This window comes from Aptenodytes patagonicus, chromosome 16, assembly GCF_965638725.1.
Source record: "Aptenodytes patagonicus chromosome 16, bAptPat1.pri.cur, whole genome shotgun sequence".
Lineage (NCBI taxonomy): Eukaryota > Metazoa > Chordata > Aves > Sphenisciformes > Spheniscidae > Aptenodytes > Aptenodytes patagonicus.
Window position 1 is genome coordinate 1,042,064 of NC_134964.1, and position 22,717 is coordinate 1,064,780.

At 42.9% G+C, this 22,717-nt stretch overlaps 1 protein-coding gene across 2 annotated transcripts in view; it reads left to right on the forward strand.

Moving 5' to 3' along the window:
* The first annotated feature begins 2,214 nt into the window (after nucleotides 1-2,214).
* Nucleotides 2,215-22,717, forward strand: part of ABCC3 (ATP binding cassette subfamily C member 3) — a 49,733-nt gene continuing 29,230 nt past the window's right edge. For both annotated transcript variants that reach the window (XM_076353616.1, XM_076353617.1), the window contains exons 1-6: nucleotides 2,215-2,286; nucleotides 16,930-17,106; nucleotides 18,020-18,145; nucleotides 19,413-19,550; nucleotides 21,278-21,403; nucleotides 22,174-22,235. In XM_076353616.1, coding sequence (XP_076209731.1) covers nucleotides 2,257-2,286; nucleotides 16,930-17,106; nucleotides 18,020-18,145; nucleotides 19,413-19,550; nucleotides 21,278-21,403; nucleotides 22,174-22,235 — 659 coding nt within the window. In that variant the 5' untranslated portion in view covers nucleotides 2,215-2,256. The remainder of the gene's footprint in view (nucleotides 2,287-16,929; nucleotides 17,107-18,019; nucleotides 18,146-19,412; nucleotides 19,551-21,277; nucleotides 21,404-22,173; nucleotides 22,236-22,717) is intronic.

Sequence of the window (22,717 nt, forward strand, 5' to 3'; positions counted from 1 at the left end):
GGCTGCCTGGTGGCTCTCCTCAAGCTTGTGATGGGGCACGCAGGGGGAGCTGGCACCCCAGTTGGCACCCACTCATCAGTACCATCCCTGTTTAATGGCATGGACTGCTACTGAAGGCAGAAGCTGCCCACCGTGAATTAGGAACATGAAGCAAGAGAGAATCATTTAGGGGCCCCTACTTTAGGGTCCTGTGAGACTCAGGGAAATACCCTAATACAGGACCTTCCTCCACAGATACAGTGGAACAATTCCACTGAAGTCAATAATTTAATCAGGGACTAATTCACATTGCACATGTCAATGGAACTGTGCAGTACACTGATGAAAGAAACCTCTCCCCTCCTGTACACACAGCCTATGTTAGCTGTTCATGAGGTGCCTCCATACCTGTGACATCTTATAATGCCAGAGCTAGTCTTAATTTAGGGCACGTTCTCAAACTGTGCCAAGTTCTGCTCCTCAGTGCAAGAAACACAGAGATGCATGTTTGTGTGTCAAGAGAGATCAAATTCTCAGCACTTCTCTTGGAGCAACTGTTCTCACAGGTTGTTGCAGGAGAGGAGGTTTAAAGAGCCATAAAGGAGTAACTCCCAGCTATTACTGACTTTTCTTAAAACTTTTATTGTGGTGCAATTCCACTGTACAAAAGTTTTGATGTAAGACTTGCAAAGACAACCCAAGATGTCCTTAGAAGATCTTGTTCACCCGGTTGTCTAGAGCTCCTCTAGTATTTCCTTGAGAGGATTGTAATGTGATTGTGCTGATTAGCCTGGATCAGTCTACGATTTCAAATCTTGTAGGCAATCACCTGAGAACATTATCTTGGGCAAGATCCTATCTTCCCACACTAATAAGAACTGCGACCCTTTAGCCAGATTATGGTAAATGTCTAAAACAAATTCTCAGCATTGTTCGTGGGAAGCACATGCCTTCCTCTGATAGTACTCGGAGTGGGTATCACCCCTAGCGTCTTCAGTGGTCTTCATAAAAGATTAGCAGAATATTTTTTCTTTAGGGATGAAATATTTTTGGGACGCAGCAATACTGTGCTTCTTATCTCTCTTTCCTGTTCTGGTGAGCCTTTTTGACAACAGCCTTCTGCCTGATGGTTCCTCACCTTCCAGCGAGGAAGGAAACTCAAACTCTTAAAATATTTAATTAGGTTTGTGGCAGCAGGGTGCTTTGCGTGAGATGATGTTATTGAACCAGATGCTACAGCAAGTGGGTGGACAAACAGCAGGTGCTGGAAGGTCAATAATGCTGTAGGAGAAGTCCTGCCCAAGAGGAAAGCAAACAATGCTTCTGCATCACGGGGAGGTGAAATCCAGATTGTATCCAAGGTGCTACACTACAAAATCTGTTAGTTACACATATACGTGAAATTTATTGACTGAAAGCTTTTGAAAATAGATCCACGCCACTGGTTTAACCACATGTCTACAGCGGAAGCAATCAGCATGAAGGAAGAGGCTGCAGATGGATGGGTAAGAGATACGACGCTCATTTAAGTCCTGCTGAGGCAACCACGCTCCACACCGCTCTAAAGGGGAGACGACAAGCCTCTCCAAGATGTTAACGTTCGCCCGAGCAGTCTGGACAGATGGACAACGGTCAGCCCCAAACCCAGCGGATGCCCCAGCTCCGCGCAGCCACCCTGGGTGACCGTCCCTCAGCCCGCCCTTCGCTTGCCATGTGGGGACCACCAATGTCCCCCTCCAAGAGCAGGGGTCTGGTTGTCCCAGCGGGTCACACTGGCCAGGGGAAATGTTTTCCAAGGGGCTTGGTCCTTCCAAGGGAGGTCACCCTTGGAAAGCAAGAAGCCACATCTCGGCAGCGGTGCCCAGGCTTTGGGGGCCAGAGGAAGACTGTGGCAGCCCCTCTCCCTCCCTGTGACACCAGACCGGGCTGCTCGGCCCTTGAGGGGCTGCCGCAGCGGGGCCGGGGGTCGCCCTTGCCCTGCCCGGGCTGCCCTGCCCGGGCTGCCCCGCCGGCGGAGGGGAGGCCTCGGACCTTCTGGTGGGCGCCCCACTGCCTGAGGAGGCGTCGCCGAGGCGACGCGGCCCCGGCCGGCGCCTCCCGGCCTGAGGGGGCGAGGGCAGCGGGGCGTCGGCACTGGCGCCTCCCGCCGCTGGCGGGGAGGGCGGGACGGGGCGAGCCGGGCCCGCTCCTCCCCGCCCCCGGCCCGCCCAGGAGGGAAGGAGCTGGCTTCTCCCCACGTCTGGTGCCCGGCGTGGGCCTGGAGGAGGCTCCGCGGCCATGGAGGCTTTCTGCGGGTCCCGCTTCTGGGTAAGCAGCGCGGCCGGCGGTGCCGCCTCCCCCCCCTCCCCCCCCCCCCCCCTTCCCGCCCCGTGGGCTTCCTCCCGCTGAGGAGAAAGTTGGGTGGGGAGGTTTGCGTGGAGGGGCCGGGGAGAAGCGGGGACAGCCCCCTCGGCGCCGGCTGCGGGGCTTGCCCCGGGGCGGGGGAGAAGCGCCGTGCCCCGCTCTGCCGCCGCGGGGAGTTTCCCCGCGAAAGGGGCCGTGTGTTCGCCGCGCCGGGTCTGAGGGGCCGGAGCGAGCAGGGAAGGGTCGGTCCTGCGGCTTCGGAGGGGCTGAGCAGCTGAGCTGCATCTCTCCATCTCTGCCTTGCCTGCCTAGCCCCAGCGGCTGACCGTCCCGAGAGCCGGCTGGCGCGGTGACTCCTCCCGCAGCCGGCTGAGGAGCAGGACCAGGAGCAGGGCCGGTAGCACCTTTCTTGTGCGCGATTCGGCATCTCCAGACCAGAGCCGAGACCCCACAAGGCCCCGAGGGACCCCACGGGACCCCACAAGACCCCAGGCTATGCCACAGCTCCCGCCTTCCAGCAGGAGATGTGGTGTTTCTTGCAGCTCTCCTAACAGCTGTAGTCCACCTCCAGACCTCATAGCGATGAACGTGGCTATTGCCTTCTTCTGAGGGGCCCTGTTTTAGTGTTGCTGCTGCTTTTCAGAACCCCCCTGATGAGCAGGAAGGTGCTCCCTGTTAAGTGCTTTGTTACTGCTGAAGAGCGATGGGTTCATGGCAGCCAAGGGTGATCACAAGCCTCGGAAGATTGCAATGACTTACGTTAGTATTTGGAGCCGTCAGCCTTTTGGAAAGGCTGATTGCAGCAGGCATTGGGTTTGTAAGCAGAAAAGTTTGGAAATTGCTGCCACGGTCTGCTCTGATGGTGAAGTGTGTAAATGCTGTCACAAGGAGTTGGTGCAGTATTTCCCCAAGGTACAACGTGCTGCTTTCCTCTCTGCGCTGTGTAGGCAGACACTTTAGACCATGTGAAGCCATGGGGATTTGAGCATGTATGGTGAATCTGGAACTGCCCTCCAATAAATCACAACTTTTGTATGTGCCTTTCTCTTACATTTATTTAGCTCAAGGGAGATTTTTTCAAAGAAAGATAAGCAGGAATGAAAGGAATGTCTGAAGATGGATCACTACTAGAAAGCTATTAAAGGACAACACAAGCAATTGGCTATGAGGACTTAATGCTGAGCTCCATCTTCAGATAACTAATTATCTTTCAAAAACTGTCCCAACATTACTTTTTAAAAGAGGACTTAGGCTCCTAAGCCCCTTGGTTACATTTCTTTGTTAGTTTCAGATTCCATTTCCAAGCGCTCTGCATGCTGTCTGCTACAACAGTTGGCAGATAAGCTTGCTCAAACAAGTATTTTCACCTCTTATTTCTACTATAAACACTTATAGAACAGGAACAAGCACAAACAGATCAACACTGCTCACTAGTTTATTGACTGCCTCAAGAAGCGTGTCTTAGCTTCTCAAGGAAGGCTTATAGTGCAACTACTCTTTGTGGCCAAACTTTTTGATAACAGTTTATTGATACATTAATGTAAAATGTTCAGGCAGTTTTGCTGGTTTTAAGCATGAAGTAAATGTATCATTCTGTACTTTACGCAGTGCTGTTACGCTCAAGCACGGTACCCTTTGCGGTGCTGTGTCTGGTGTATGCTACACTCAGGTCGCGCGTCCTGGTTTTAATATTGCCAAGGCTTTTCAAAACTAAATTTGCAGGAAGTAATATAAAGGTAATCCAGGGAAGATATTTTAATTAATAAACATTTATTTACAGCATAAATGATGAAGAGATCTAAACGTGTTTAACAAAGCATAAATCATAATTAAAAAATATACCTTCAGCCTTGCTCGAAGTAATAGTTCAAATGTGATTAACACCAGTTGATCTGAAACATGGTAGTTTGGCTTGGCAGAGGAATGCATTTTCTGTCCGAGTCTGTGAAGGAAGATGTCAGGCATGTGTTACAAGGCTCTCCAGAAACTTCTTTTTTTGTGCAATTATCACATAGTTATACCTCAACATAAAGTATTACTAAAGAATAAAAGGAGACTGATTGCAAAGAGACGAGTAGTGTTCCTTAAACAAATGGGCAAACTACTTAATAAATGTAGACCTGTTCTGTTTCTTTGGAATCATCCAGAGTTGTTTAGAGTCAGAACAACCTTCCATCTGTTTAATTGTTTTAAAAAATGGTACTCAATAACTGTGTGAAATGGTACATGTGACCCAGTGACCAGCAGATTGAACTCGGTGACCAAGAGTCTTATACCCTATTTTTGGTAGCTGGTGGTATTTTCTCTGTTAACAGGAGTGTATACAGTGAACTGATTTTATGAGAGATTTTAAGTGATGACCATGTAGATGACAGTCACCTTGAAATGATTTGCTGTACAAATATGCTGTTCCATAAGAAAATGTAGGTAGAGGCTTCTTTTTGAAACATGTCCACAAAAGTTGGGGTTTCTCGTGCTGCTGTACACTTGAAGGAGGGAGAACAAGGTGAAAGGTCTGTGCATGCAAACTAATGGTGTTCAGCTTGGCAGTTCAGACCAAGAACTTGATAAAATGTGAACCAGTATTAATGTTTGCTTTTTCATAGCTGATGAACTTAGACTCTTTCCCCATTTTTTGTCAAAGAAAACGTAGGTATTTTTGGAAGCTGAATGACATATTTGGGTCAGTTTTAAAACTGTTTAGAGTGAAAGGAAACATGCTGTTCCAATTTAAACAGTTCTTTGGTTTGGAGTTTAAACTGGCTACAATACTTTTCTGTTAAAAGGAGGTCAGAATCAAAACAAAACAGTTCAGAATTAGCTCATGAAAATGTTTACATTGAAATATATCAGCTTTAACAGATGATTGATTTATCTTGGATTTTTTTGGCTTATCGAAAGTGTTAAGGTTTCAACTCTTCACCCTGATGCAGGGTGGGGAATTTTGCTGGAAATGTCAACGGGTTGGGTTTTTTTGCGTTTGTGCAGAGGCAAAATAATTTCCTGTTCAACCCATTTTAGAAATAAGAAATTAAAGGAAACGCTGTAGGTCACATTAGAAATCTATAAAAGCTTCTGGCTTCCAGCTACTGCTTTACCTGTTGAACATGGAATCAGCAAATCGCTAATACTAATATAGGGTATTTATATATAAAAGAGGAACAACCGGAACATTATTATTTCAAAATGCAGTATGAACAATCTTCATCTGAACACTTAGAAACATACTGTCTACTTAAGTTGAGAATTTGAAGCTAATTGTTAATATCTCCTAGCAGTGTTCCCATGCTAAAAGCCTTTCGGGAGGAGATGAATGCGATAGTGCATACCCACACCAGGCAGTCCTTAGGTGTGTTATTTACTATTGCCCATAATTACCTCCTATTTATTGTGTCACATATTTACTATGTGATAGTAAGTGTGCTAGATAGGCATGCCAATTAATATGACCCACAATCTCTGTGCTTGAGAAGTAGATAGTGGTGAATTATCACTTATTTGTTGCTTATGTCCTCCACTGTAGTAAAACGTGAGCGGTTCCTCTGAGAGGAGAACAAATTGATCTCCTAGGGAGTGTTTGCTGCAAAAGCGTTTTGGCCTGATGACTAAACAACACGAGCTTAGAAAACCAAATTCTGTTGAGTGTAAAGACATGTCGTCTTTCTGCAGCTCAGACTCTCTGGGTAAGAAATGGCACTATGGCTGCTGTGAGGATAAAACATTAAGTGCTCTGCGGTACTTGGGTACTGTTGGGATGATGGGTCATATAAACACCTTAGCCTACAGACAGACTTAAGTGCCTAGGCTTACGCAGCAGCTTGTGGTTTTGGTGGTGGTGTTTTTTTAACAGCATAAATAGGAAATGGGAGGACAAGTGATAGAGCGCTTCAAGGGAAGACCACAACTTCTAGTCAGTTATGGATGAGAACCAGGCTTGTTCCTTTTGATCCTGCGTAGCTGACAGAGCTCAGTTTCCTTGTCTACCCTGTGTCTTGGTATCCTGACAAATGTTTGGGTTTTTTTGCCCCACCCCACGTGGAGGGCTGGCTCCTTCTTCATCCAGAGGCTCTTGAGTAATTCAACAGGAAGTTGCAGCAGCTCTCAAAAGTAAACAATACCTCAGTCTTGTCTTTGAGATAGTCTCCTAGAAGCACCCCTTTAACCTTTAGGTTTGTGGATATTCCTTCACCTTGAGTCATTCTGTGAAATTTTGGTAGATTTGGACTAAAAGTCATGCTGCTCTCTGGAAATGCAACTTCCTGCTCTGTTGGCTCAAAGTGCCACCAGTCTCCCCTCTGCATAATTTCCCCTTTTGCTTCATCATGTATCATGCTTAAATTTTTTTAAGATGACTTAGGGTGGCTGTAGTAAGGAAGAAATGTTGCTTTCAGGGAAGATGACAAACAATGTACTTCTTGTAACGTGTACAAGTTTATTTAAAAAAACCCACAACTTATGTGATTTGGCCCTAAATTAATAATAAAACATCGAATTTCAATTATTCCATTATATTTTCAACGAAATTAGTTCCAGCAGAGGAAGAGTGAAGTGAAAGGTGGTAGCAGGTCATTGCAAAGGAGGGATTCTGCAGTAGGATGGTATGGTCCAGGCTGTGTTCTTTATACATTAGCTTCCCCTTCTGCCACGCTGTGATAAACACAGAATGTTCAGTGTTTATAGATACTTAAACATGATACAGATCTCCACATAATCTTTGTTAACTGCATCCAACTTAGATAACTTGAGTCCCACTTCTATAAGTCTCTTCACAAACGATCGCATCGGGTACCTGTGTTCTTTCTCATTTAGGTAGGAGATCAAAATAGGTAACTTTAATGGTCTCTTCAAACATCAGATCTATGGAGTTATGCTCTCTCAAAGGGTAGCTGTGTTGGTAACAACTTGAACTTAAAAGCAATTAAGTACTCAAGCTCAAATCCTCCAAGATTTTAAGATTCTTGAATTGAGTTGAATGGAAGCTATTGCTAAAGGATTTGGGCCTCAGATTCTCAATGTCAAGAGCAGTATAAATATTTATCATTAGATTTGGAGTATTATCCAGGACCTATTATCATTCATCTGTGTGTAAATGGCATAATAGACTGTACTTGAATCTGTTTGGGAAAGACAAAGTCTGGATTTGAGAGCTGTGAGCAAAACTTAATACCAGTGAAAGCTGCCAATATCAAGGATTTATGGAGTCCTTCAGTGATAGTGTCAATTAATGAAGCTCATAAAGATGACATTCATTTCAGTAGAATATGTGAATGTGATTGTTCATGTTTTTCAAGGAAAGCAGTCATTGCCGTTTCCTTCAAACCAGCACACTGACGGGTCAAATGAACAGTACAGCCCTCAGTGGAGGAGAATGGGGGCAGCTGATAAAACCGTCACCACCACCATCTGACCAGCACGGTTCAGTCCCTTCTGGAATTCCCAGTTGCAATTCTGGAATTGCAGGAAAAAGGATTTTTAGAAAAAACAACACCCAAGGAGAGAAGAATCTTTTTTTTGTCCAGGTGCACTGCAGCTTTGTGGGAGATGCTTCACAAAGATCTTCTGGACACAAAAGCCTGCTTGTTCCTCCCTTCCATGTGTTTCCTGGGGGTGGGACAGTAAAACTTGAGGATGCTGTGAGGTGGGGCAGGTGGTAGGGAGGCACGGTCCCACCTTGCTTTAAAAGAGGATTAAAGCCCCACAGGGAGACTTTTTCTCTGTAGCAAAACTCAAGGTCGTATATATTCTTCAGCTTTCAGCACAATCGTTCCTCTCTGGTCACAGCTCTGACCGTTTTAGCTTAAGTGACATAGCTGGGAGATGTAGTGTCTGGGACTTAGGAATACTATAAAGTTTGCCTCCTGAAAAGAAATAATATCTGAAACAAAATCTGAGTTGCATGATGAGCTCCTTAAAATGGAGCTTATTTAATTGCTACAGTTAAGAATACAAAGCATTTTGAGATGGGCCTAACCTACCTGGTAGGCAAATTGCTATGCCACTGGAGATATAATCCTTTCCTTTCTACATGTGTAAATTTGTAATGTATTAAAATGAAGAGACTATTACTGTTTAAAATTTAATTTAAAAAAAATTCCTTTGAGAAACCTATTAAATGGGATCTTTGATTTTTCCAGTAAGCTGATGCTCCATTTGTCTCCTGATACTGCCGTGAATATGATGGGCCATTATCCAGTCACACGTAATTTGGCTGAGCTGGAGGAGACCATAGCGGCAAGCAGCCAGACATCTTCCCAGGAATGCGTGCAGGCTTTTGTACAACCAACAGCCTTGATTCCGTGCTGGGTCTGTGTGAGCTGGCACCTTGTCCCTGTGCTAATCTCATGGCAGCGTGAGAGGTGAAGTCAATGTAGTAAAACTTAGATCAGTTACAGTAATGTCACGTGCCAGTGTCATACAGCTTTCAACTAGAACAGAATAAGACATGAAGGAGGGGGAGAAGAAAAACTATTTCACAGGAGTTGTTTCAAATGTCAGTCATTTAGTTTCAGAAGTAATAATTTCTTTTTTTCTTTCTGAAACTTTCTGTGAATACAGAAATACATCTGACACTTGCGCAATTAAAAAAAAGAAGCATACTTCTCATTGCTTCCTTTGGTATTCTCCTTTCCCCCCTAGTTGAGTGACTTGTATTCTAGAATCTCCCTCACCTCTTAGACATGCAATTTTTTTCATTTGCCTTTATTATTATGTACATTTGGAAACATGGAAAAGTAAAAGGGAAAAAACCCCTCCACGTTCTGGATATCATCTTTTTATTACAGTAAGGGGAGGTGAAAGCAGGCAAAGTGAAACAAAAAGCATTTAAAAACCTTATGCTTTAATGTTTTGTCTCCTTTGAAAAAGCAAGGTATATCTTGCAGGGGAAATAGTTTACTACTGGAAGATCTATCAGATGGACAATTGTGGCCAGTGGTAATCTTCATATGCAGCAATGCTATTCTGTCTGCTTCTTTTTTCCCTTTTTAATCCTGCCCTGATACAGAGTTGCTACCGCTTGCTTACTTGTTGGTGACCTGCAAAAAATCACTTTCCATGTCTAAGCCTCTTTGTGGCGAAGCGTGAAAGTTCTGGCTCATTTGGGTATTTGAAGCATCGTTATTGTAAGCGTGTTGCAATTGGGCCACTGTGGTCTTACAGCAGTTCTTTAGGGATGGCGCTGCTCTCTTCATACCAGCACTGGCTGGGCAGATTCAGTTGCTGGGTGTTTGTACAGATCATAGTTAAACATGATTCGTTTAGAAATGGGGGGTTTCTGGGTGTCGAAAATCAAGTATTAAGCTTTATGTTTACATTGCTTAGTAGATGTTGGAGTGAAGCTGTGCATGCATTTGGTTTGGGGTAAAACAATGTACCAGGACAGTTCTGCCTTTGCTCTGACTTCTCTGATTAACATATTCCTTTTCCATAGTCACCTGATGCCATCTTTTATTTATCTCTGAATTTTTTGGCTTCATAACGCTGAAGGCCAATCTTCACTTTAAGAAGAAGGGAAGAGAAGAGAGAATAGCTGAGAGGGTGGGGGGAGGCGTAGGAGGACGTTTCCCACTGATGCTACCTGTAGTGGTGCTTTGCGAGCTCTTTTTCTCTCTGAAACTACTGTCATGGTTTAGGGCCAGACTGTAGCATTCACTCTTTTTCCGAATAAAAATGACTGAAATAAGTAGGTCTGTTGACTGAGAGATGAGTACGGTTTGTGCAAATTAACTCGGAGAGTGTAGCTAGAGTGTAACGCTTGTCTGTGTTAGGTGAGCTTAGGTCAGTTCTGTGAGTGATAAACCAGGCTTAATCTTGGTATTAAAGCTCATTAGCACCCAGAGTCTGTCTTGCCCTCTAGCCTGTTGCTGCATTTGACTTCTTGGCGCTCCCCTAATGAGTGTCCCTGCAGCTGAAGAGTGTGACCAACCTTGGACGCTTGAGATGGTGCATCACCTTTGTGATGCACCTGCCCCACCAAACTCTCACACTACTATCATGTTAAAGACAGCCTTGACCAGACACTAAAATCTCATTATCACTGCAGTCAATTTGTTGGTTCCAGCTCCCGCTAGGCAGGCGGAGCGTCAGAGCAGCACTGATGACAATTTTTTTGTGACAAACTCTTTTATTATTATTGTACAGCAGCCCAACTGGATGGGCCAGCTTAAAATGGAGGAGTCAGGGTGGGAAGGGGAGAAAATAAAGCAGGGACCATCTCTGCAGCTGTTTCAGCTGTTCCTACCTCTTCTTAATTGGGCTACATTCATTATGATCCTTGGGTTTAGCCCGTTCCTTTCAACGGAAGGGAGATGGGATGGCTCAAATTAAGGATATTCCCCCACACCCATCATCACACTGGGCTCAAATACAGCAACCCACTCCTTTATTTGTACTTGCAGGAGGCCATAGGAAAGGCCTTTGATGATGCAATTAACAGAAGGTTTTCTCTACAACAGTATATAGCTTTGATCAATTCTAAAAGACAATCCAGGACTTTCTTCTGCTGAAAGAATGATCCTGTTTCCTTTTCCTCTCAATCCCGCTTTTGATTCATGGGCATTTGTACCTCTATGGTTACCTCTATGGAAGGCACTATGCCTTCCCCTCTGCAAGCCAATAAATGTCCCTCTGTCCAAGCAAGAAGACTGACTGCTACTAAAACAGTAAGTAGATGGATTTTACTTTTATTTTAGGTGTCTTAGATGCAGATATTTCCTGTGGTCCACTTCTACTTTACTATCTCTCTTAAGCTACAGATGCTTTTCTGAAAGACCCATTTCCCGGGATTGCATGACTGTGGCAGAATATGAACCTACTTGTTTTTTATCCTGCCTCATTTTTGTTCATGGTGGCAGAGAAGCTCTGAACTTCTACTCTTAAAAACTAAAAGAAGACAGAGAAACTTACTGTTTTGTATAACACCTGTCACTAAGCCCATACATTGATTTTTGGATGTCTGGTCCACAGTTCTCAAGTGCATTGTGTGGTTGGTACCATTTGTACCATGAAACTTCAGCTCAAGCAAAAACCTGTGTCTAGTTAGTCCACAACCATAAACTACCTTGTATAGGCTATGAACTTGTGCAAGGTCTATTTGATTGATTAAAATAAGCCACTAAAGATCCTTTTACTGCTGGAAAAGAAAGTTCAGCATCCTGCATGCTGTCCTTCACTAATGTAGATAACTGTTGCAGTATGCTTTGTAAACAGAAAAATACTATTTCTGGTTATTAACTGTGTGGTTCATGCAGTACTACAAATGCTTACGTCCTCTGAACCTCACTGCTTTTTTCCAAGCAGTATTGTTGTGCTGTTGTGTGGAGAATGTCATTATCTTTTGCCCTGCCTTAAGGGGGCGGGGGGGAAGGTTGTTCATGTAATCATGTGAAGGAATTGAGTTGTGCAGCAGTCACTGTGGATTAATGAAGCATGTTACTCCTTCTGTGCATAAGGGTGAAATTATATCTTTGGAAACGTAAATGGATGATCTTGCTCTGAAAAGGCCATTTGAAACTGGCAGCCTTCTGGAGGCCTGGAGCAGAGTGCTGGTTTGCATTTGTGCTCTAAAATGATTATTAGAGTTTGCCCCAAAGAGTTTACCAACAGGGACCAAGCTGAGGACATGGGCAACAGCTAGCAGTGGGAGGTGAGACGTGGAGAGGCTGAGATGAAGCCTGTGCTATAGCTAAGACTGAGCCCTGATAGTTTTTGGTGGTGTAGTTCAGAGCCACTGCAGAGCCTCCCTTCTTGGGAGGAGGCAGTGTGGTAGAGCCAAGAGAAAAACATCCTTTTTTTTTCTTTTTTTTCTTTTTTTTTTTTTCCCCCCAGGCTGTGCAAGTGAAACTCACTGGCAGGGTATTTATCAGATCTAGGGGCAAAAGAAGGGCAGGAAGATTCTCCTCTGCATTTAAATTCTCACTAACAATTTCTTCTGCAAGAGATACCATTTCCATGTTTATTTACTGCAGGGAAGCATTGTTACTTTCAGTTATGCACCCCTATCTTTTACTTTCGTGTGTACCTTTCCAGTCAGCTTTCCAATTTGATTTTTAATCTTAAGTAACATGCCAACTAGTGATAACTGACACAGAATCAGTGATATGGCTTGTATTAACCTTGGGTAGAGTGTGAATGACGTCAACGCAATGGCCTTCACCTTCCCAGCAGATAAACAATGAATTTTTGTTTCCTGTGCTTTTCTCGATTCTTTTTGCACTATAGAAACTTAGAGAGAAACATGTATTAATTTATCCATTCAGTGGAGATAACTGCTTGAGACTACAAAAGATATTATTAGTCTTCCCTAGGGTTTGGAAGCTTTCCGTTGCCAGCTGTTTGAGGAGCATTACTGCAGCGTCAGCTGTATGCCAGGTAAAGCCAGTGTGAGGCACTTTTATTTTAAACTTCTGTAGTGGAGTAGGAGTTGGTTTAGACTTAAACACAAGACCAGAACCCTAACTGGTCTTTCTCAGCAGGCTCTATTAACATCATCCTTGGGGTTTGGGAAAGGGATAGACAGGAATTTCCCTGTTCCTGTTTTTCAGCATGGGTTTAGGCTTTCTGTTTTTTCCCCCTTTTCTTTGAAAGCTGTAAGGGGTGATGTGCAAGAAACCCAAGATATGTTGTGTTGAACTTCTGTTTCCTTTAAAGGCATTATCAGTTTTAAGGATGGCCTTTTCAATAGCAATGTTCTTTTCCAGAGGGGAAAATGTAATAGAAAGTACTAAGATTTAGAGCAGATTTAATGTTGCTTAGAGCTTCCCCTGTTGAATACCTTCCCTTAAATGAAGATCATGTATTTAAAACTGTTCATCCAAATGTAAGTCCTACTGCACAGATGGCCCTTAATACGAGGGTTGTGTTTATCCAAAGTCTGTGACTGGAGTGATGGGTATGATTGAAAGCTGCTGCAAGGGACAATGGCAATGATATTCTTAACTGATCAACAGAAAGCCCCACTAATTTGTAAGTTTTAGACTCTAGGGGACCCCTTGTCTGCTGTGAAGCTGTAACAAGCATCTCTAATCTCTTTTCCCATGGATGTTGGCATCGCATTTAAGTATTATTACAGGATTAAGTAAATTGCGTGCCCAGGGAGTTCGGCACAGTGGGTTAGTATTTCTGCAATGCTGTATGTCACCAGCAGAGCCTCCAACCTCATCCGTGATACTGCATCCAAGGAAATGCTGCTGCTTACAGACAGTTGCCACAGGGCTCTTGGCAGTCTGGAGGAGCCACGGAGCACAGTGGGAGTCTGGATTAGGAAGAGGTCACAGGTTACTGCCCTTAAGACTTGCTTGTGGGGAAGCGAGTTGACAGTGATGTTAGCTGTGATGAACATGCTGGCTGTTACAATTTCTTTCCAAAGAAAACCCCCAAACCCAGACAGCCCAAGGTGGGTATTTTCATCCTCAATCAGAATGGGACACAAGAAGCATTTAAACTCGCTCTGCTTACCAGAACAGCATTCAGAATATGGAAAGGCAAAGCCAGATGCAGGAGCCTTAAAGATAGGAGTCAAAGAGCTGGTGTGTCCCTCCAGCCGTTGCTTCTTGTGTTTGTTCTCAAGGGTGGAGTTCCATAACTTTACTGCTGAATTGAAGGGTATTTAGCAATATTTAACAATGTTGGCTAGGTCAGGATAGATTGTATTGAGACTTCGTGTCATATTCTGACTCGAAATGTTTAGGGTTGGAGTGGATGTTGGAATATATGCTGTCAGTGTGGTGATTTATAAAGCCATAAAGTGGAACTGCCAGCTCCGTAAAAACAGATCCAGCTTGGTAAGAAATGTACTAAGAAACGCAACTTTCAGATTCCCAGATTTAAAAGTAATAATAATAATTCATAGCAGAGTCCCTGTTACATGGCACATGGCATAGCAGCATTAGTCCACTGTGGTCCGGTCTTAGGGAGAGCAAGTAATTTGCATGGATTTACATTACTTAAATGTTTTAGGTACTGTATCTTCTGACAGGAACCCCTCTCATTGTATTCAAGGACGGAAAGAGTCTGCTCTCAGAAAACACCAATTCGTTGAAAGGGAAACTTTTTACAGAAACAGATCTGTTCCAGGAAAGCTTGTTTATCTGTTCCAAGATGGAATTGGACCTGGGAAAACATTACCAAGATAGCCAGTAGTCAGGTCTGTCACCTTGGACGTAGGTTTCTCCTTCAGCCCACATCCCCGTTTCCATGTGCCATGGAAGTAGTAGGCTCTTGTTGGTCATTGGGTGGGTGCTGCTGCTTGTACTTTCACATAATTTTGGAGAGGTTCCACTTTTATTCTTAGGGATAATTCAACTGAATCTCAAAATCTTACGTGTTTTTTTAGGACAGAATTTTTGTTTTCTGGCCAGCTGTATTTTTACGTTCAGAAATGCAAGCCCTTTGCCTTGTTTAAATAAGAGTTAATGAAAACCTTTAAATGGCTTGGCAGCCATACAGTCTGTGTCTTGGATACAATAGTCAGCTTGTGTTCAGTCCGAAGTTAATGGACATCTGGGGCAGTTTCTAGGTTGCTGTCAGACAGAAAGACATTTCTGGACATTTTGGTCTTATAGGAAAGGTTTAAATTAAGAGTGCTTTCCCCCCCACCCCCACTCCCTTCAATAACTTTTCCCTTAAACAGGATCTTTGTTTTATTCTGTGCCCAGTTATTGATATTCTTCCTCAGCTTTCCTTTTCCAGGACTTTTTCCAGCAAGCAAAAGGAACACAATTGCAAACATGCTCAAGACATTGCTAAACCACATGTAATTTAAAGAGGAAATTAGTATTTTGTTGAATAAATGATAGTAGATAAGCTCCTGCTTTGGAACTAAAGAGCTCTTCAGCTCCAAACTTCTAGAGGCCACCTCCTGCCCCAGGCAGGGTAGCTGCTAGGGGAGCTTATCATGTTAGAGATGCTGAACTGTTTTGATGATGAGCCAAAAGTGGGTGCTCTTGAAACATTATCTTCCTTTCTGGTGCCAGAGACCTGCTTGCTGGAGGAAAACACAGAAACAGTTTAAATGTGAGGCTGGAGTTTTGTTTGGTTTTGATCTTGTGTTTGAATTGCAGTGTAATTGCCCCTGTGTTGTTGATTTGTTGCTGAAGTTTCCCCTAGGTCTGGACAAGCCTGTTTAGGTAAATGGGGGGAATGTTTTTATTCCCCTGGCCCACGCTGGGTGCTTGTGCCTCCAAAAGAGCTATTTCTCAGCTGGAGAGGCACTAACTCTGTGGCATTAAAGGGCGCAGCTCAGATGCGCAGCTGATGGATTTGTGCCACCCTTCACCACTGCCAGAGGTTTCATTTGTGCCAAAGCTGAAGTACTGAGTGACAAACTTGTCACAGTTCAGCCAAACCGTCCTGCAACCTGCCAAGGCTTTGTAGTTTCATTACACTTACGAGCTCTTTCGTGTGTATGTGGACTGCAGTGATGTATGTCCCTTCTGACAGATCATCACCGAAATTGGAAGATTGTCAGCAGATTGTGGATCTTCAGTTCTCCTAAAATCAACCATTGTGATCAGCATTTGGTCTCTTTTGTATTGGTAAACAAAAGCAGGACTGGAAAGACTTTTGAAGAATTCATATTCAGACTAGTCAGTCAGCCATTTATAAGGGGTGGGGAGAAGTGGCTCAGCTTAACTGAAACATACTTCTACTGAGAGCTCATACCCCAAAATAATTAGGTACAAGTAAATGATTCTAGTGCAGAGATAAGGCATATTTGAACCACAGATATCTTAGTTTTATCATCTGCTTGTTAACGGTAGTACAACAGTTTTACATATCCTGCAAGTATTTATCTACCGCATTTAAGATGACACATCAGATGGCGAAATGCAAGTTGTGAATTTCCAGTAGGTTTGATTAAAACCAAGTTCCCCTTAACCGTACTGAAATTTCTATTTTAGTTTGAACTTGTGTAACTGTGTGTTTGCACGTGGTACATTCAAATCCTCAGGTACAAGTTGCATATGTGAATTGTGATGTCCAAGGTCACAGATGGAAAGCGTTGCTTGCAATGTTTGCAAGAAAGCACATATTCCTACCTCCGTGTATGATACATTCCTTTTACCTTTTTTTAGAATAGGGAAGTAATTATAGTTGGAGGCATATGAGTAAGAAGGACAAAATTCTAGTTATAAATGGAGGGGGTTTTCCTAGGTCAGCATACAGTTGATCTAAATCTGATAATTTTCTCCAGTGCTGGACATTCTTGCTGGATGAGTTCTCAGGTTGAGGATTTTGCCTCAAAAGCTTTGTTTAGCAGTTGTGCTCCAGGCTGGGAATGCCTGAGAAATGCTGTGGTATCAGCACCTGTAACTAAGCCTTAGCAAAGGCAGAAACACAAGGGGTTTGTCTGCTACGAAATGTGTCCAACTCTGAGAAACAGGAGAGCAGAATTCTGTCTTTCTAGGTTTTGCCCAGTATTTAAAACTGTACTTAGCCCTTTTACTATAGCAAATTAACCACAAGTAGTTGGGAAAGGTGTTTTTGGAAAGCTTTTACTAAGGTCTTTTGCTAACTCTGGCAGAATTTGGATACAACTTCTTCAACCAGATGTTCCAATTGGCAGCGCTTCTGCCTCTCTATTAATAAATGTCTCATCTTTTTTTCCAGGATTCAAATCTTTCGATACACACTGATAATCCAGACCTGACACCGTGTTTCCAGAATACCATCCTAGCATGGATCCCTAGCATTTATCTATGGAGTGCATTACCCTTTTATCTTCTCTACCTAAAGCACAACAAAAGAGGGTACATCGTGCTTTCCATGTTGAGCAGATTCAAGACGGTAAGACCTCTTTGCAGTTCTCCACGAGTAATGTGCAGTTTTGAGTTTGCTAGCATTAGTTCAGTATCCAAGCAAGTGCTGCAGTAGGATTTAAACAAAATTCCCTCTGATTTATGGGGGAACTGAAGACCTTGCGTATAGGAAACAACAGTGTATGTACAGATTTCTGAGGAAGGATACCAAAGGATAGCTCATCTGTAAGGAAATCCATCCTGCGAGCCCACCTTCTGGGTAGAGAGAGGAGATGATTGCTCTGGAGAAGAGTTCACCCCTTTGTTGAGCCAAAAATATGCTGCTTCACCCTTACTTAAGCTTTAAACCACTGAAAGCTGCAAAACAAAGATCTTAAGGTAGGTCCAGTGAGAATTTAATCTCATTGTGAAAGTAAGCACAAGAAGGTATTTTTTCAAGCCACTCTACTCACCCAATAGCTATGTGATTTCATCTGCATCTTGTGCTTAAGAGATGGCTGGCATCAACAGCACTTCTGGTTTATAAATTACTAGGTCTAAGGGAAGCAAGCAAGTCACTTTCCATAGGCCATGAGAGAACTGGGGTTATTCCTGGAGAAAAATTCCAGGCTTCTGCTTCAGGGCATGTCTGCCTTTAATCTGGATGCTGCCTATGTTTCCAATCAAAACTGAATAGTATAGGGAAAAAAACAGGTAAATACGTTAGTCTTTCTACTGGTTGTGTTTGCAAATCCCTTGGAAAGCAGTTGAGACGAGATCCTTGCTTTGAGTGCAGCGGGACAGTTCCGTTAGCCTGACTGCAGCTGATCAACACAGTAATGTTTTTCTGTTTACACAGCTTTGCCTTGCTGGGAATCTGTGAATCGTAACGGTTTTGCTAGCCCTCTGACTGCCGCTGGAGATGAGTTTACCAAATGCTGTTTCTGTTTGACTTCTTCCAGCTGTTTGGTGTCCTGCTGTGGTGCGTGAGCTGGGCAGATCTATTCTACTCTTTCCACGACCTCCTGCAAAACAGAACACCTCCACCAGTCTATTTTGTAACTCCATTGATCGTTGGCATCACTGTGGTTTGTAGCTGTTTCTTATTGTGACCAATAAGAATAACTCTTTCTTAGGCAGATGAAGGAGGGAAAGGGTTCCTCTGCATTCATTGCCTTATCCTGTCCTCTTTTAACGGAATTGTTAGTACTTGTATTGCTTACCGAAAAGGCTGCAGTTACAGATCTCTCTTTCATGTAGATTCAGCTATGTAAATTAAAATCTTTATAATGGAGAGATTGTTCTGCCTCCCACTTTGCTCTCATCTGTTTCTCCAGGCTTGTGATCCAGGTGTGGAGAGAATTTGGATATGACTTTGCCTAAACAGGGAGATATGATAGAGCATGGCTTGTGCATTGTTCAGTATCGTATTGGACTTTGTAAAATTGTGTCTCTTATCTGGTGGTTCTTCCTCTGTTAAACAGAAACCAAATTTGCTTTGCCTAGGGTGACAAACAGGCTTGTGGCTGTTGTATGAAAAATGAAGCAGTAAAATTTGCCCATTAAGTTTTTAATTCCCTTGGTTAGAATTTAAAAAAAAAAAAAAAATCTTGTTTTCTAGACAAGTCATGATTGTCCATCTGGACTGGAGAAATGACAGCTCTTACATTTGTTTAAAATGTTTGTAGCTAATATTTAAGTGTGCCTAGCCCTAGGTACAAAGTGTGGTTTAAAAATTGAATTCTGTAGATGAGGCTCTGAAAACAGTAAAACCAAATTATTTTGTAACGTTATTCGCTGCTTTCCTTAGATAGAGGAGGTTTTGCCATTGACTTCTGTGAAGTTATGATGGGGCCTTATTTCAAAGAGGTCCTGTTGTCGATGAGGGAACTGGGGTTGGTTAGCCTGGAGAAAAGGAGGCTGAGGGGAGACCTCATCGCTCTCTACAACCACCTGAAAGGAGGTTGTAGCGAGGTGGGGGTCGGTTTCTTCTCCCAAGTAACAAGCGACAGGACGAGAGGAAATGGCCTCAAGTTGCGCCAGGGGAGGTTTAGATTGGATGTGAGGAAAAATTTCTTTACTAAAGAGTGGTTAAAGATTGGAACAGGCTGCCCAGGGAAGTGGTTGAGTCCCCATCCCTGGAGGTATTTAAAAGACGAGTAGGTGAGGCGCTTAGGGACATGGTTTAGTGGGCATGGTGGTGTTGGGTCGATGGTTGGACTCGATGATCTTAGAGGTCTTTTCCAACCTCAATGATTCTATGATGATGTCTGTAACAGCTGCCAACTGAGAGTGTGAATAAGAGGAGCAGTGGGACGGGATTGTGTTCACATGTTCCTGTATTTGCTTTTACAGCTGTTAGCTACATTGCTTATTCAATATGAAAGGCTGAGAGGGGTTCAGTCCTCTGGAGTGCTCGTTATCTTCTGGTTTTTGTCTGTGCTCTGTGCCGTGGGGCCTTTCCGGTCTAAGATCATGACTACAACAGCACAGGTAACATGCCATCCTTGTTAGCACTTGGAGAACAGGAAATGTAGCATTAACATCTCTGTGAAGGGAATGAATCACCGAGTTTGGAGTCAGATCTGAGCCCAGCTTTTGCCAGAGAGAAAGAGAAGTTTGGTTCCATTGCCTTGACTCAGACTTGTGTAACTTGAAGGGAACTGGGACTTCTCATGCAAAGTCAAAAAGCAGATTTTGCTTAGCCCAAGGCTATACTGGAAACCTGATAGACATGTGAGGGCTATACCAACACGGTATATATATTAGAACAGACCCTTTTTTTTTTTTTTCCCCTTCCCTTTTCCCTTTTGCAGCCTCCTTCCCCTGCTTAAATAGGGATGGGTAGTAATTGGAGATGATGCATTTTAATATGTAATGTCCCTTTTTTGCTTAGGCAGCTTGGCCACATTATACAGCTCCATAGGCTTTCTTTTGTCAGTGCCTGATGTGCTGAGGACAGCATTCTGACTCCAACTATGGCTGTAAATAGAGAACAGAAAGTTGGAGGGAGAGGAAAGAAACCTGGGCTGCTATGATTCCTGTTTGAAAACATATCAGGTTCTCCCATAGTAAGAAAGTTGTTATGTTTTTCACAGAAACAAATTCCACTAAGTAGGGCAAAGCAGATTGCTTCAGTGATGAGATCATCAAAGGCTATGAGTGAAAAAGAGTATTTGAAAAACATTAAGGTGATTGCTTCTCCTCAGTGAAATCAGTGTTGATTCTGTTTGATTTCTTTTTTTTTATACTTCCTTTTTTGTAACTTTTAGCAGCATTATCCTTTTAGCAAGGATTTTGCTATACCAGGCTGTTGTAAATATTCCAACGGAGATTGAATTAAACCTTAAATGACAGTCTGTGCAGAACTTCTTCAGCAAATAGCTGCAATTGTGGTGAGACCCTTTCAAACACCACTTAAAGTCAATTTTAAAACTGTAGTAGTGGTGAATAAGTACAAATATTGGACTATCAATGTTTGAATCCTTAATCAACTTAAAATTATGGGTGCAGAGCCTTAGAACAGGTATGGGTAACGTTTCTCCTGTTCTTGCAACTGTGGAGGACCAAATATTCTTTCTCTTGCACTTAAGATTTAAACATTTTAAGTGAACAATGAGAGCATTCACAACTACATTAGGGTATGAAAGAGCTGTATAAGGGACATACCCTCACAGCAAGAAGTTTTAAGTCAACTGCAGCGTCATATGAGTAGGAAAGGAAATACCTCTAGAGCAGATGGAACTGGTGTTATACAATACAGTGTTTTTTGCAGCTTCTTCTGAAAGTATTTAACACTGCTTGTCAGTGACAAGGTACTAAAGTAAATGGATGTTCTCTTATCCGGGTTGACAATTCCTATGCTTAAGACATGATCTTGCAAGAACCCCTGGAGGTAATTTAAAAGGGTGTCATGTAGCCCTGATTCCAGAGGGTGTCTGCAGTGAAGATGTATAAGGACTTTGAACTTGACATAATTTAATGAAAAGCTTGGAGATAAGCATGTTCTTAGGCACTTAACAGAGTACGTGCATACTTTCATAAGATAATTCCTGCTGGCAACTACTTTGCTGTATTCAAGTGTAGAGGAAGAAAGGAATTGCCAAAAGAAGCTGTGAAAAAGGCGGGGGGGGGGAGAGAGGGGGGGGAGAGAGAGAGTGTTGGGTGGGCTGGGAAGTACAATAAAAACGATCATATACTGCGTTTCTTTTTCCTTCTAGGGCCATGTAAATGAAAGGTTCAGGTTTACCACGTTTTACATCTACTTTGCTTTGATAATCGTTGAGTTGATCCTTTCATGTTTTAAAGAAAAGCCTCCATTTTTTTCCCCTGTTAATACAGATCCTGTAAGTATTTTTACTTTGCTTCATTTGCATTTTACAGACTATATCATGTTTTGAGAGTTCCACTGAGAATACTTTTCATTGAAAACAGCTTTGAATTGTCATTGAGATTGCAGTAGTTAGTGACCCCCTTACAAAACACTGGGTATGGAGAGCAATATTAGAGTTTGAAGCCTTTTTCCATTATATGTGCCATCAGTAATGACCGGAAGCTATGTAGCGACAGCAGCTCTCCTACTTGCTGCTTCACAGCAGTTTAAATCACATTTATGAACACTGAAGTGTAATATTAATTATTTCAAGAGTGGTTTTTGTGGAGATGGTGGTCTACTTGCTTAACATTCATTCAGAGTTAGAAATGAGTTCTATGTGTGTTCAGAATAGATATGGAAAAACATTAATAACAGAAGACATTAGTGGTGTCACAGGTTAAATTTCTTCTCCAATTCATAAAATGGTCTCTATAATTGGATTTATGTTTAAACCAAGCTGAGAGAGAAGTTGAGTTCATTTCTTAAAATGAACATTTCAGAAACCATAGAATGACATTTCAGTTTATATAAGTGTGATTTAAAGGCAGTATATGAAGCAATTTTTTAAGATAAAGAGAGTTCTGCATGACATGGGAAATGAAAGAAGTCAATTTTATGTCTCGTCAGGACATAGGTACATACATGTAATATGCCAAAACTGATCAAAATAGACTGTCGTCTTATTAAAGTAATGGTACGTCTTTATTTATTTTGGTTTTTTCTCCCATAACTTTACTATAGAATCCATGTCCAGAGTTAACTTCAGGCTTCCTGTCAAGATTGACATTTTGGTGGTTTACAAGGTAGGCTTCTCTTTTCAAGCTGTTGGACAGCTGACAACCCCAAACTCTACTTGTGGTGTGTGTTGTACAGAGTTAGCGATACAGAGATTTTTTCCTCTGTAAGTAGCTGATGTTTGACGCTCTTTCATCCACAGTGGTGTGAGCACTTCTAGCATTTGCCTTTTTAGAAACAGCTTTCACAGTGTTCATGCTGCCCAAACTTCTCTGAAGAGTGGCAACAACTGTGGCATGACTAATAGGGTGTACAGCCTGGTTGTGCTTACCGCATGCTGGAGTACAACCTAAACCAACAGGTAAGACTGTGTTCCACAAGATTAATTGTGGCAACCTTTCACCCACCTGAGGATGTATATTGTTTCCTGTTCAGGTTCATGGGTGAATGCTTTTTTATAAGGACATTTTCCATGTGAGAGGGAAAGTAAACTGGGTTATATATGCAAATGATTACCACCAACTGATACTGCTGTCAAAAGGCATGTGTA